This window comes from Onychostruthus taczanowskii, unplaced genomic scaffold (genome assembly GCF_017590055.1).
Source record: "Onychostruthus taczanowskii isolate IOZ18803 unplaced genomic scaffold, ASM1759005v1 scaffold1, whole genome shotgun sequence".
In the NCBI taxonomy this organism is placed as follows: Eukaryota; Metazoa; Chordata; class Aves; order Passeriformes; family Passeridae; genus Onychostruthus; species Onychostruthus taczanowskii.
The window spans coordinates 19,471,490-19,487,013 of record NW_024496525.1 but is presented as its reverse complement, the minus strand read 5'-3'; the positions used below and the strand labels follow the sequence as shown (position 1 = coordinate 19,487,013).

Here is a 15,524-nt window from a genome sequence, read left to right as displayed (position 1 = left end):
GGCGGCCCCGCCCCGGCCGGCCCGAAATGGCGGCGGCCCTGACCCGTGAGGGTGGGGAGGATGCGTTCCGCCGGCTCTTTCGCTTCTATCGGCAGCGCGACGCGTCCGACCTGCGGGGCGTGGTGGACTTCTCTGCGCCGGGGGGCCAGGTAATACTGGGCTGCTTCTGCCTGTGCCCCGCGGCGAGCGGCTCGGAGCGCGTTCCGCCCTCGGCGCGGTGTCTCAGTGCGGGGCTGTGGCGGTGTCACTGCAGCCTGCTCTTTCCACCTGCCGTTTCCTTTCGTGCCCGACGCCGAATCCCTAGTGCCGCCACGTTTCTGTCTAGAGGACGCTGCACTCGAGCGCCGAGCCTCTTACAGGTCCCTGTGCTGGTTTAAAAGTGAGAGCGTGACCCGAGCGGGACAGCTGGGAAGGGCCCGGGGCCCCTCCGCCCGCGGGCCCAAAGCCGGGTCCGCCCGGGCTGTCCCTGCGCCGTGGGACGCCGCTCGAGGGCACAGGGTGCCGGGCAGCCGCCCCTGGCCAGCGCCATGCCTAGTCACAGATTTACTACTTTTCCTTGTGTTTACTTTCATAATATTTCATTAGCTCCCTACACTGCAGTAGGGGATCCTCAAAGCCTCTAATAGAACCACGTGATACTTAAGCAGCAGAATGTATGGGCATAAAAAACGCCGAGTTTCACTCCAGGAACTGACACTGTTTCCTGGGCCTGCTAGCCCTTGTCGTGGTCCTGAAATACCTGGGTGAGCTGGAATCAGCTTCCACTTGCTGTACTGCCTTCCCCCCGGCTTCTCCTTTCTCGGGCCTGTATAATAAATGCTTGGCTTAGTCATCAGGATGAGTTAAGCTGTAAGAGTGGATTGGGGAATAGAGTCATCAGCACAGCTGAAAGTAGTAGCCATCCATCATAGTAGTTTACCCTGTCTTCAGTGGTGAAGAAATGATCCTTAAAACTTGTCTTCGGTTTTGTCACCTCACAAAAGAATGACACAAATCTGCTAAAGTGTTGTTATCCAGGGATTTCCTACTTATGAGCTTATGTCAAAAAAAGGAGTGAGGAATATAGTTAAACTGAAACTTTGCCTAATTTTTCATTGTTTCAATGCTTAGTCTTTTCTTTTTAGCATTCTATTAAGCTATTTATTTTTCTATCTTTTTGGACTATAATTTTGCTGTTGCTAATGAAACACAAAACCTGACTCATATGAAATTGTTAGAAGCAATAGAATTAACTAAGGAAGTTGTTAACATCTCAGCCTTTCTTGAGCTTGCAGGAATCCTGTATTTGGTAAAGGATTACAGCATTATGGCTCTTCTGGGAAATTCACAGTATTTGAGAACATCACAAGGATCTGTCTTCTTTCAATATGACTCTTTTTTGTGCCTGTTACCTTCTAACAGGTAGCAGCTTACTAGTGAAAACATCTTTTATTCCTCTTTCCACCAAGTTAAAAACATCTGGCGTTTCTCTTTAAGACCTACAGGCCAGGCAGATTGGCCTAGATAATATTGCTTCTTTTTTCTCAGAAAACTGCTTCATGCAGTTGAGCTCTTCAGTGAAGTGTGACATACCCCATCTGCCCTGTTACCAGGCTTATTTAACTGATTCAGCACATGTAATTCTTCAGCTCAGAAACACCTCCTGTTCTCCAGAAGCCCAGGCAGTAGCTGGTGTGGAAGCACTTTGAGCAGGCAGTGAGGTGGCAGAGTTTTGGTCAGAGGATGAGACTTCCTGGGGACGCTCAGTGGACAGGACTGTGAAGTAAGCTCAGGGCTGGTGTTCACAAAGCTGCTTTTGACAAAGAGCTGAAAAATTGGTAAAATTGACTATATTGCTAAAAGATGCTGTTCAGCAATAGTTCAGAATTTTTCAGAAATTCTATGTATGTAATTTAGTTCTGTTGCTCAGAAAATGTTAACCAGAGCTGTCAGCTGCAGAGAGACTGATTTATGCATGCACCACTATGGAGGCTGTGTGCAAAGGCCTTCATTTGATACACATTTTAAGTTGTCATAGACAAAGTCTTGCAGTCTCTGCCTATGTATTCCTTCTGTGCCTGGCCATCTCTCCTTGTATGAGCCTCTACTTTTCCACTGCTGCATGGAGAGCTGGACTGGGGAGTTAAGCCAGAACAACACCAACTTGCTTCTGCCTTGCCCTCCTCAAGACAGTTCCCAATCCTAATGGAAAAAGGGAGTGAGAACACAGTAGAATGAGTTTGGTGGGTTTTTTCCAGCAAATGTTAGCTTAAATACATGTGTTGTTGTAACATAAGGGAGTATGTCAAGTAAATACATCTTGCCAAGCCTTGAGCTGTTGATCCTGCTGTTTGGAACAGAATTGGCAGAGTGCCATTCAGAGTTGACAGAGTTTCTGTAGTCCTTCATATCCGACAGCTTTAGCTACTTCATTGCTGTTCTGCTTATCCTTCTGTAAATTAGAGATGAGAATAGTCATCTACCCTCTAGGATCATGGGCAACCTGGTTTTGGAATGTTCTTTGAAAGTATGAAGCGTTATGAGTATGTTGCTCTCTAATGGAGGTTGATAGTTACCAGAATGTTTTATAATTATGAGGCTGTACTGTGGAAATGGACAAATCATGATGAATTTTTTCTCATTGGTATATATTGTTTGGGTTTTTTTATGAGTGGGGGACATCTCATCCCTAGATAAAACCTGTACGTACCTTTTGATTCTTACGTTCAGTGTGTGCTGGCTCTGTTCACCCTGTCCTGGTCACAGCTGTTTAGACAGTAGTTTTGTGTACATTTGGCATTTTCAAGAGTTACCTTCAAACATGGTAGCACGCTTCCTTTTAGATGCTATTTTTGGATGAGTTTTGTGTTTCTCACTCTTTTTTCAACCAGATCTGTTTTATTTTTCCAGGTGTTCAGATCACAGCTCAGTATTTCTTCAGTCAGTGATCAAGATGCCTACAAAGCAGGATTACAGCCAGTTAGCCAGTGGAAAGCCTATGGCCTCAGTGGGTATCCAGGTAGGTCCTTCTGATTTCAAGAAAAATTAAGCAGAACCTCATTGCTTTGAATTCATGCAGTTTCAATCTTATTTTTCTTGCCCTGCCTGAGAAAGCTATTTTGGTTTGCCTAAGTGTAATTTAATGTTGTTGTAAGTGCAGGAGGACAAACAAATCAGCTGAAGGGTGGGATACAGCAATAATTATGAAGGTGAGAAGAGCCACTTGTTTCATAGTGAGATCAGCCAGACCGTAGCTCATGAGAATGGACTCCTGTTGTGTTTGGCAGAGACTGTATTTCTGTAGAATCTGTTTTTTCTCAATATATATCATGCTCATTGGGGTACATGGCTGAAATGCAGTAGTTTCACAGTGGAAGTGTGGCATCTACTTGTCAGTGTAGGACACAGTTCAGTAAGTGAATAAGAAACTTTTGGCCTATTCAATATGCAGAGTAATTTCATTAGGCAGGTTATTTCAGAAGTGGAAATGTGTGTTAGGTTTGCAGTTTACCTGGTATAATCACAGAGCGGTATTAGGTTGGAAGGCACCTCTGGAGGTCTAGGCCAACACCCTGCTTAAAACAGGATGAAGATGCAAGTTAGATCAGGATGCTGATAGCTTTGTATGGGTAAATTCTGGAAATTTAGAGAGATTACATGCCCTCTCTGGGCACCCGTATCAATGTTTGGCCGTGTTTTTTTTCCTGAACCTCATATCAGTTAAAAATTTGTCTTGCTATTGCTTGTGACCATTGTCTCTCACAACCTTGCTGTGCACATCTGAGAAGAATCAGGCTCCCCTCCTCTCTCACGCTTGTGGGTGGTGCTCACCAATACCAGGATGTCTCTAGCCCTCACAGTTTGTCCTCAAGGCAGCCTGGCCTTGGTTTGGAGCTGCTCTTGACCCTTGGGCCATACTGTTGCATGGTGTTGTTCTGCCCCAGATGCAGAATTACCACTGTTGAACTTCAGAGGGTCTCTTTAGCCCGTTCTTCGTTTGTCAAAGTCCTTTTCAGGGGCAGCACTGGCCTCCGGTAGATCCACTGCTGCCCCAATTTAGTGTAATCTGTAAGTGAAATGAGGATGAGCATCCCATCACCCACGTTGTTGATGTAATGTAATTATCTTTGCCCCAGGATCAAAGAATGCTGCTCATAACAGCTGCTGGTTAGACTTCAAATTGTCAAATCACTATTCTTTGAGCCTGGTGATCCATCCACCTTTTGCTTACTCTTTCAATTTGCCAAAAAAATTTATGGCTCCCAGTTTGGCTCCAATCCAGTGCTGTAAAAGACCGAATGAAAAACTTAAGCTAAGGTAAACATAATCCCCTGTTTTCCCCTTGTCTGAACATCTCACTCTAGCACACAGTAAGGCTGATTAGACAAAATCTGCTTTCCGTGCTCTGTGTCTAGACCACCACGTGTCTAGACCACCAACCACCACGTGTCTAGAAGTTGCTGCCGTGAAAGTTTGCTTCATAATTTTATCAGGGGTTTTGGTAAGGCTGATGAGTTTGTAGTTCCCTAGATCCTCCTTACTTCAGGAATTTCTGTTTGATTAATTATGTTTTTTTTCTCATGTTTCTTTCTATTCACTGGGACCTCAGTTTCTGTGTGAGTTGCTTTGAAGCCAGCCTACCATTTCTGAAACTGAGGCAGCCATGCTACCCATCTGGAATGTTTAATACACAGGGAATTTAATAACTTCAGGAGAAAGTTCTTGCCTCTGTAAATGTTTTGTTCCACTTATCTGTCATATTATAGTTGCCCTTGCTTGGTCTGCTTGTCATTTACTGTCTGTCTAAATGTCTTTCCTAGTAATTACATAGGGGGTGTGGGGAATCACAGGTGTTCCACTTAACTGCATTTCTCTTCTGCTTTGGCAGAGGAAGCCTTTTACTAAAATGAAATGCAAATACATTGACAAATTATCTGTCCTGTTTAGAATCAAGTCCTGTGTGCACTTGAGGAGAATAATACTTCATCATTTTTCAGCTACCTTTATCTGGGCATCCTAAGACAGTAGGAGATGTGTAACCAGCTGTCCTAATAGCCTTCTAAGGGAAGTTAGAATTTCTTTAGATTTTCTATGAGCAAATGGAAAGGAAGTACTTTGGTTTTGTCCCCACAGCAAGCAATGACATAGAAGACTAAGGAATCTGGGTGAATTTCTGTTGTGGTGTCCTGAGTTCTGTGAGAAGCATGTGATGCTGTCTTTAGGTCTTTGTAACTGACAGAGTTTTGGGGTTTTTTTGAGAGGTTTTTCTTGTTGTTAGACATCTGCATGTCTCATCCTTCCTTTGACTGAGGTTGGAGACCACTTTCATTAGGTGCAAATTAATTTGTAGTACATAGCAAGATAGTGCTGCAGTAAGAGAATTGCACCTGCTTCCTCAGGGCAATTTCCTTTGGTGTACAGATTCACAAAGAATAATTCTTTTTACCCTTTCCCCCCACATCTTTCAAGGGCAAGAGGTTCAATTATGTGGTCTTCAAAGTTTCTGTGGTGTTCTTCAGTCAGTTCAGAAATACTGCTACAGAAATATTTCTTATTTCTTACTCTTCTCCCTCCTATATGTGTGCAAGTCACTAGCACTATTAGTCTTTGTTCTGTATTTGCGCAGAATTTTATAGTAAAACTCTGTATCTGTTAGAAATTCAATTTCTGCCTTTCTTGACACAACAAGCATAGTAGTAATCCACTTTTTAGTTGTTACTGCTTTTGTAAATCTAGACCAATCAGGTTTCTAAAGAGAAACCTAGGTCAAGGAAAGGTTTGGAGAGAGATGAGCATGTTCTAAGTTTGTGAGATAAAAGCCATAAAATCTGGATTCTTGTTCTCATCTCTGCTTATAACTAACTCTCCAGGCTTCAATGCCTTCATTAATACCTGGGGATAATACATACATAGTAGAGTGTAATTTCGTGATTGTAGTAAGGTGCTTCAAGAACCCCACATCAAAAGCTGTAGACAGGAAGGGCAGTATTATTATTCTGTTCTATGCAGATGCCAACAGAAAGTAAATATAATGCTTCTGGCAAAGAAACTTGTTGTAACCAAACCTGTCAGAAGGCTGCCATAGTCTGAAAGTGCAGGGAACCGAGTGAAGTGAATGACCATATGTTATTAATACACTGAAGGCTTTTTTTCTAACCAGTTACTTTAATCTTGAGTCTGTGAGGTATGCTGGTAGCTCTTTTCATGTTTTTATTACCACTTTCATAAGGCCACAAAGCAAGTTTGTATCCTACTGAGACTCCTAGCTTTGCTGCTTCTTTTTTCACCTATTTTTGTTTCTTTTAACTTGATATGACTGAGAAGTTCAAAAAGACACAGCAGGCCAAAACCTTACAAACCCCTTTTTTCTTTGTTCCTCTTATACCCTTATCTCTCTTTACATGTATATTTTGTGTTGGTGAGTCTTATTGAATTGACAGTCTTTGAGAGAATGCCTTGATTCTCAAAGTAGGTACAGTACAGATAAATAGCATCTCTCATATGGGCTGCTGCTTGAACCCTGCCTGAGGTGCCTGGCTGAATGAATGTGCAGAATAGCTGCATGTTTATTTTGTTTTGTTAAATAACAATATCTGCAAAGAATTCACAGTCATTAACAACTGGTTTGGGATGCCATTTGACTTTCATGCCCATTTATGAGTGTTACCATATCAAAATGCAAATATGGATACAACCAGACTTAACCTGGAAATAAGCATGAAAAAAAAGAGGAGGACACTTTACATTACTAGACACTTGCTCAGCCCAGGGACTTCTTTCTGAAGTAGCAATAGGAAGACAGTATGAGTTCAGAGCCAGGGATAAAGTTAGTGTGAAGTATAGAAAAACTTGGCCAGAATTGCTTGAACTTTGCTGGACTTAAGAGAAAAGTCATGCTGAATAATTTAAAAATAAAATTTACTCCAAAACAATTGGATTTCCATGTTCTTACTGCTTTATCTTCTGTAATCAATATGCCTTACATAGATATGTCCTTTATTGTATTTTTGTTTGGACTAGTGTTTTGGCTGCCCTCTGCCTTCTACTTTGTGCCGCCATTTGTTTTTTTCTGAAAAAAACTCAATAAGTTTTAACTGGAATAGATTTCATCAGCTTATATGCACAGTAAATGGTTGTATGTCTAAGGGTTTTTTTCACTACCTCTGGCTCCTATCCTTTGCTTTAGATTCAGAAGAAAAACCAGGGAAACATCTAATCCTACTTTGTCTCCATCTTCTCCTTTTTCCATTGTGGTCAGGGTTTATTTTCATACCAAACCCTTTCCTTCCTGGCTGCCAGCGTCACTGGGTGAAGCAGTGTCTCAAGCTATACCCTGAGAAACCCAATGTCTGCAACCTGGACCTGCACATGGCTCCTGAGAAGACCACTGACCTGTGGGGACAGAGCAAGGAGCAGCTGAGGTGAGTCCACTGTCACCTCTCGTGGTCAAAACTGATGAAGCCAGATCTCACCTTTGAGAAGGTTAAGAAAATTGAGCAGGGAAGGGAAGATGGATAAGATTGTGTGCATGCTGGCAGAATACAGATGGTGTCAGACATGCCAAGTTAAAGATGGATATTTCATGGCTTCATGTGCATCCTTGTTAATTCTCTGCTTTCATTCTCAATGGGATTTTCTAGTAGCCTAGAAAATCCCATTGAGAATGGGATTCTAAAGCCATTGTGAACTGTTACATAGTGGCCCTGGCTGGTGTGGTGCTTGAAGCTTGCTAAGCTCAGCTGTGAGTGGAACCGTGAAGTCCCTCTAGGCCTCAGTTTTCCTGAGGCAAAACAGATCCTTTCCAAAACTCCCCACTAATGGTAGCACTTCTTCCCAGTCAGCTGTTAGACCCAGTACACTGTAATTGAAATGCTATTAGCTGTACTTTCTTGAACTTCTCAAATCTAGCAGTTTGTGTTATTTTCTAAAGTATTTATTTTGGTTTGGTTTTGTTTGTGGTTCATAATTCAGCATGACATTGAATTAAATGTATTAAATGTACCATTTTAATGGCAATCATGTTTAATCTGAAATATTCCATCGGATTCAGAATTCTGTGGCTGATGTAGCTGCCTTTCCTCTACCTGGTCTGGGATTTAATGGAGAATTTGTCCCAGTTTTGAAGTCAAGTAGAAAGTTTAAAAAAAGGAACAGTCTTTTAAAGCTTGAACTTTATTCAAGTCACCTGTAGAAGTACATGTAAGACAGACTGTTTACAATCTCTTAGCTATTTGAATATTTATCATTACCTTATTGATTTCACTGCTCATTTTTCATAATGGTTGTTTTGTGTGATGGTGCAACCAGAGTTATCTACAATGCTCATCTTCCACCTCATTCTCTTAGGTTGACATGCTGAGCTTTTTCTGAAAAAAAAAAAGACTCTTGACATCTACAAGATGTAGAATGGCAAAAGCAAGATTGGGACTTCTAACTGTTTGCATCTAGGAGAGAAGTTATACTCTCGCCTCTGTTTTCCAGGCTCAGTCAGAATTAGTTACAGAAATGTAGACACTGTTTTTGTGTTCCATCAAGAATGAAAAATTGTTCTGTGAAAGCATTGTGCATTGTGCCCAATGGCTGAAAAAGTGGGGTACTGTTCCAGTTTGACAGGCCTCTCCCAGTAGGACCTCCTGTGTACAGAGAATGATCAGAGCAGAGGTTAATTTGCAGCTGAATCTAGTTCAGTTGAAAACAGTGTTTAGAAAAGTGATGGCTGGCAGCAACCCTGGCAATTTTTGGAAGTACTTACCTGAGTCTTCAAGTGAGCAAACTGCTGTATTTGTGCTTATACCTGGGGGCAGCAGATGGAACTAGCCAGCCTCTCTAGTATCTGGAGTGAAAGCGTTTCTGAGAGGCAAGAAACAGTGCTTAACTGAAAAGAGGTCTACTTCCAAGATGGGTCACACCTTCAATGCTTTTAAAGCAATTAGGATAATGCATGCACGTGCTTGGGTCATGGCTTATCTGCTCTTTTCAGGATGCAGGAATCACAAGGTAGGGTGAATCTGTACAATTCCAAGACATATATGCTATGCTTTCTTCACAAAGTGGAGCCTGAGTATTTTCTCTGGTACTTGTGACAATTAAAAGCATAAAAGGGAATAGAGCATTACCACAAGGGAGATACCTGTATATCTGTATCTCCATCCTTGTGTATAAGGACAAGGCTGGAGGGGTTTTACAGATGCAATCATTACCAGTAAATAAACAAGGGATCTTCAGACCAAAGCTCCCATGCTGTTCAGTCTTTTTCTAACATAGTAATACCAGACCTTTTCTGTGCTTTCTTGTGGGACCTCATTGTTTCCAGATACGTATCACTCATACTTTCCCCTTCTTAGCAATCACATATGAAATCACATGTAAAATACCAAGTTCTGGGAATAAGGACTTCCTACACACATTTGGGCTCTTGCTGTTGTGCAATCACTCTAGCACTGTAGCAAAAAAAGGGCACTTTTGCAAGGCACGTGCTAAAGTTGTTTCATCATGAACATTGTTTGTCAGTTGAAAGATGTACAAGAACAAACTGTGGGCTGTCCCTTTTATAAATGCTGTGTTGCCTGCTTGTGAGCTACACAAATTGTTCCAAGCCGCATGTATTTGACAGTTACTGTGTTGGTGTTTATGGTAATTGCAGTTGCTGTTACCCTATGACAGATGGAAATTGGAAAGACTATTTTCAGTAATCAGTGAACTAAGAAAAATTACTAAAGGTAAAGAAACTTGTCTTTTACTCCTGTTCCCGGTTTATCTTATGAGCTATGAGGACGGCATAGTTGAAGGGCAAGAACAAGATGTGTATCCAGGTAGAAATGCACATTAAATGCAGATGTTTGGCTGAGACTTGACCATTACAGCACAAATATAAATCTTTTTTTGTAAAAGAGAGCATATGATGCTGAACTAATGAGGCTATAAATGAGAGCCAGCCGTCTGGTACTGCTGTTTGTCTTCTTAGTATATTTCCCTGTTCTATATTTTTCTTTTTTTACCATAACACGTGACTTGGCTTGAGAAAAGTATGCTGAAATTGCTGGAATGAGTAGACTAGAAGATAGATGTGTACCTTCATTTTTGTATTTGTCATTAACATATTTCTATGTGATTTAGTTATTTGTACTCTGTAACTTTTCAAAGGCTTTTCCATAGTCTGTCCTAGAAGCCTCTTCTTGCTTTCATTGCCTGCAAGTAAGAATGGTAAATTGGTGTGTGGCTTCAGACCACTCAGTCTTCAGGGTTGTCACATGAGAAGAACAGTTCTTTGTCCTGCATAGGATCAGGGGACGCCTGCAGTCTAAATTTCTTGACACTGTGGTCATAGCTAGAGAAGTCTTGCTTCTTACTGCAAGTCAGCCCATCCTAAGGACATTTTATCAAAGTACCAAGTAGTAGAACTAACCATCCTTTGCAAATTAGGCAGCATGCTATGCTTCACTGTCAGGCTACTCATTTTCCTTTCGTGTAATTTTCCATTAAGTGCCTAGAATATTTTTTCCTTGAATTTGCAACTTTCAGATCTTGAGATTCTGGTCTTTCATTTTTGGGTGCTCAAATAGGACATGTTTAATTCTGATTTCTTAATCCGTGCTACTCATTGTGTTTCCATCCGATAATCTCTTAGGTACCATGTGGAAAATACAAGCTTTCAAACTGACAACAGTTGGCAGTAGGCCACACAGCTTCCACACATTCCATGAACAAAATTTTCAAGGTCTTTGGAGGAAGAGAGCATTGGCACTGAAAATAAAAGTTTAGCATTGATCAGTTTTAATAGGCTGTGAAATGGATGAGTGAGACTCATTACTGTATGCTGCACTACCAGAAGACCCCTCAGAAATTAACACATATCCTATTTCTTTATATTTTGTCTTTGTAGAAGGAAGGGTTCCAGTAAATGGGAGCCCAGGAGCCTATTGGAGAAGCTGCGCTGGGTGACCCTTGGTTACCATTATAACTGGGATACTAAGGTATTGAGGTTAAATTCTTCTCCATTTTTCTTAGCAATAAACACTCAGAATGGCACACAGAGAAGGATATAATGGAATAAAATGTTTATGATCCTACAAGACAGTCTTGAGGAAAGGCACTAACAAACTGCTTTCGAGAACATTTTCATTTGTATTGGTTTACTGTGAAGGGTTTAACAGCAAAAGTCCATTGCTGCATTCTTTTCCTTTGAAAGTTAACATGATAGTATACACTCAGCTCTAAACCTGCAACTATTTCAGGGCAGGTGGCATTTTTACCTACCAAAAAGGATGATTACAAAAGCATTGCTAACTACTTAAGCTGAGTGGGACTTCTGGGAAACTGCTCTTTGGTGGGGTGAGCTGGAACAAGAAGAAGCTTCTGCTTGTGTGATTTTGAACTTTAATGAGTCTGAACCACTACAGTGCATTCTTACCAACTGACAGCTGTTTTGAGGATCCTGATCAACATAAACTTTTTTTCGTGAGACTGAGATAGATGGAGGCTGATAAACACTGGCAGAGTGAATATGCATCTTATCTATACGTTGCAGATAACCAAATCTGCTCACAGCCTTTTATTTACCAGATCAACCTGTTATTGGATGGCCTTAATAAAAGTTTGGTTATTATCTTCCAGTCCTCTCAGAATGACTTTTGGGAAAGAGAAAAAGTAGGTTTGCAATTGATTTCTGCTTGTTATTAATGAAGGAATAAAGATGCATGTTTTGGAGCTCTGTTGATGAGCTGCAGAACTGTCTTCCCATTGGCAGCTTCAGGTTGTGACTGAGAAGATCCTCAGGGTGTTGGTACTAATCTTACTGATTTCAAGTTTAGCATCTAGATATAATGATTAACTCCATAATTAATTGAATCTCTGGCAGTCTCAGCCTAGACCATGAATGTAATGGTAGGAGGTAAATTTGCTGTGATTCTGCCTGTGTTGTAGTCATTTTCTAGGTAAATGTGATGTCCTTTTCCATGACTACCAGCCAGGATTTTGAGTTCTTTTTCAATGTTTGTTTCCAAGTCTATTTGCTGCTCTGATGTGTTGGGTGTGCCTTTTTTTTTCCTCCTCCCCCACCCCTCCTTACAGAAGTACTCAGCAAATCACCACACTCCTTTCCCCTCAGACCTTGCATTCCTATCAGAACAAGTGGCTGCAGCCTGTGGGTTTCGGGGTTTCCAAGCCCAAGCAGGGATCTTGAACTACTATCATTTTGACTCTTCACTGGGAATTCATGTGGATGAGTCTGAACTAGACCATTCTCGGCCCCTGTTGTCATTCAGGTGAGTCAAGGAAAGCACATTTGAGTGTTATGGAAAGATCAGTGGCTTTTTTCTAGGATTGCTTATGGTTATATGAAGGCAGTATGATGTAGTTTGCTAATTGGGTATATAATCTTCACTCTCAGAAGATTTGAATAGCAGAAGGCTGTAGGTCGGGGGCATAGGTTTTCTTTAAGGACTGCTTAAATAGCTAGTGCCTGGAGTGAAGAGCTCTTTTGCAGAGAGCACAGTTCTGTTCCAAAGCAGCAGAGTGGCAATTGGGTACTAAAGAAGTATCTCAGCAGAGCTTCAGACCTGGCAGGGCAATTGCTTGCACTGTGCCTATCTTGAACCAGATCTCTTGGTCTGTTTGCCATGTTCCCACCTAAAACTTGTTCTTAGGAGTCTCTGTTTTTGTGATTGCTTGGGTTGTTTTTTATGAAGGAATTTAACTACTGGTATTTTCTTACTGTAGAGAAAATTGTTCTGTACCTGAATTTGTTTTCTCTCTCCATCTTTATACCATGTGTAGTTTTGGGCAATCCTCGATATTTTTGCTTGGGGGCCTGAAGCGGGAGGAGGCGCCGACAGCGATGTTCATGCACAGCGGCGATATCATGGTGATGTCTGGCTTCAGCCGCCTGCTGTACCACGCTGTCCCCAGGGTCCTCCCCAACCCTGAGGGGACAGCTCTGCCTTCCTGCCTCGACCAAGCTCTTTCTTCAGACCTTCCTGTTGGCTCGGTCATTGAGCACAGCTCTGATGAAGACTGGCAGGTGTGTGCCAAGTACCTGCAGTCCTCCCGCATCAACATGACTGTTCGGCAGGTGTTGGCTGAGGGTCAGAAATTTCCAGAGGAATCTGGGACAAATGGAAAGGGCCAAGCACCCTCTGAAGACAGTTATCATGAGAACAGCAAAGCCAAAAGACATAAACCAAACAGAGTCAGCTGAGACCAGGCCATCATACTGACATGGACCAGACAGGCAATCTCCGTATGGAATTAGGGACTGGTGTAATACTGGAAGTCACTTGTCTGTATTGCAGTTAATAAACTTGTGCAGAATAAATGTAGTCCTACTTGCTGTAATAAATACGTAGAAGGAGAAAAAGAATTTAAAAGGAAAAGAAGGATAAGTTCAGGACTGGGACTCAGGAGATTAACTCTGTTGGCATTTTGTTGCAAATGTTTACTGTACTCTGTTTCCTTTAAAATACCTGTATGTCAGAGAACTTTAAGCTTGGTTAAGCTTAAATGGTTTAAGCTTTTGGTGAAGCTTGGTTTAAGCTTTAGGAGTGATGCTTATAAAGTATTTTGAAATCATTGGGCAGAGAGTGTTAGCAGAAGATACATAATTGCTATGTGATAGAGATCCTGTTGGGCTTGTAAAGCTCAGCTGAAGCAAAGTAACAAGTTTGTATGAGAATAGGCTGCTATGGGTGAAAGACGTACCTGCAGCGTTTATAAGATAATTACATCTACAGCACAAATGGGTTCAGTGGTCAGAAACTGGCAGCTCCCTCAAGCAACACCTGCTGTAAGCTTTCTGTAGTCCTGTGCTCTCCTTTTGCCTGTTTGCATCCCCTCAGCTGCAGCAGAATCTGCTTTTATGAATTGTACTGAACATCTTACCTCAGATTTTAGAGAGAAACGGTTGGGAGCCATATCTACTTAGAATATCTAGTAGCTCCCAACTGGGTCTCCTCCCAGCAGTAAGTATGTGACTAAGCCCAACATTGCCATTCTTTCAAAACTGCCCTCTCCTAAGTGCCTGTGTGTTACAGTTCTCCAGTCCCAAGCTAACATCTGTAAGGAACAGGATGACTTGCAAATAAAAGCAATGAAGCTGTAAATTAAGTACCTAAAAAATTAATCAGTGACTATCTCTGTCACCCAAAGATAAATATATTGAAACAAAGAAAAGCACTAGCTTTTGTGCTAGTTCTTTTTAAGATTCAGATCATCCTATCTACTTTTTAATGCAATTTTAATTGTTGGAGTGGAATGCACTATCCCTGGGGTATATTGTTGCACTTTCACAATGAATAAACTTACTTGGTTTTAAATTAAAGATCTCTATCGGTTTTGGGCTGGCTATTTTCTTCTTTTCTTTTTCTCCCTGTTAGTTGTTTCAGTGTATTGTTAATGCTGCTGTATCTCTTGTGCAGTTCCCTCCAGGCTTCTTTTGCATCTACTCCCTCTGCAGTCTGCCAGCTGCTGTGGAGGAGCCCTGCATATGCCTGCAGGGCTGCTTTGCTTATGGGCAGTTCAGGGTTTGTTGGGCAGTTGCAGAGGGGTGTTGCCTGCAGTATCAAAATCCAATTTAATACATATGTGGCAGCTTTTCCTCATGGGTAAAGTGTCTGGTCTGCATATTTCGTAGGAGGTGGGTGTGTATTTGCATGCAATTAATTCATTATACAATACTGCAAGGAGTTCCAGTAACTTAAGGTCTAAAATAATCAGATAAGAGTTTTAGTATCTTGTTCTATGTTAGGTGTGTGTCCTTTCTGTAGTCTGGACCTGGTATATTTACAGCTGAGCCCTAGAAGACTGAATATATTATGCAGAGAGGTTACAACATGACCAGAAAAGAAAGTTGACTGAGTCAAGCTTAGAAAACAGTCCTTAGTGGCACCTGAAGATGGAGAAGGATGGAGAGGAATATCTGTTTTCTTAACTGAGAAGGCTGACTGTTCTCCACTCTGGAGAAGGAAGCAAAGACTGTCCAACTCACCCATCTCATCTCTGATGATGAGACAAGACAGTCATGAAACTAAGAAGGTGGTGAACAGGAGCTAATTTCTTCATGTCACAGGCTGAATTGTAAGTCCATGGTTTTCGTGTCTTTTGTTCCCTATAAATATATAATATATGCCAGGCAATAATTTATTCCAGAATTCATTTGTTCCTGTGATTCAAGGAGAAGAAAGCGTACTGTTTACCCTCTGCAGATCAAAATTGTAGTAAATGCTGCAAACTACTGATAGCAATTGGCCATGAGAAGTATCCAGTCCACTGAAGCCTTATGTTTAGATGTGACTGAGTTGAGAATTTGCTGAGTTACTTGCAGTCAAGCTTTTTACTGAATGCCATTGTAAGACATAATTCTGTATCAGATACCTAGAAATGAACATATGGGAAATTACCCAGAAAAAACATGAGAAACAATAAGAAGACAGAAATTTCTGAACTGCTAGCCTAGCAGGATCATGATCATTGGTCCTGTGACCAGAGCAGAGGGGAGTACAAGTGAGCAAACCACGGGACTTCTGCAGGCTCTGCAAACTGCGATAAATTAT

General features: G+C 41.6%; 1 protein-coding gene across 1 annotated transcript; it reads left to right on the top strand.

The window, feature by feature from the left end:
* The first annotated feature begins 18 nt into the window (after positions 1-18).
* Positions 19-14,308, top strand: ALKBH1 (alkB homolog 1, histone H2A dioxygenase). The gene is made up of 6 exons (XM_041403032.1): positions 19-149; positions 2,890-2,998; positions 7,238-7,400; positions 10,862-10,952; positions 12,049-12,242; positions 12,754-14,308. Exons 1-6 carry the CDS (start codon positions 27-29, stop codon positions 13,172-13,174), a joined length of 1,101 nt encoding a protein of 366 aa, XP_041258966.1. The 5' UTR covers positions 19-26; the 3' UTR covers positions 13,175-14,308.
* Positions 14,309-15,524: the final 1,216 nt, after the last annotated feature.

Coding starts and splice junctions, on each gene's coding strand:
- ALKBH1 (XM_041403032.1), top strand. CDS start 27: ATGGCGGCGGCCCTGACCCGTGAGGGTGGGGAGGATGCGTTCCGCCGG. Junction 2,999..7,237: donor TGGCCTCAGTGGGTATCCAG/GTAGGTCCTTCT, acceptor CATTGTGGTCAG/GGTTTATTTTCATACCAAAC. Junction 12,243..12,753: donor CGGCCCCTGTTGTCATTCAG/GTGAGTCAAGGA, acceptor TACCATGTGTAG/TTTTGGGCAATCCTCGATAT.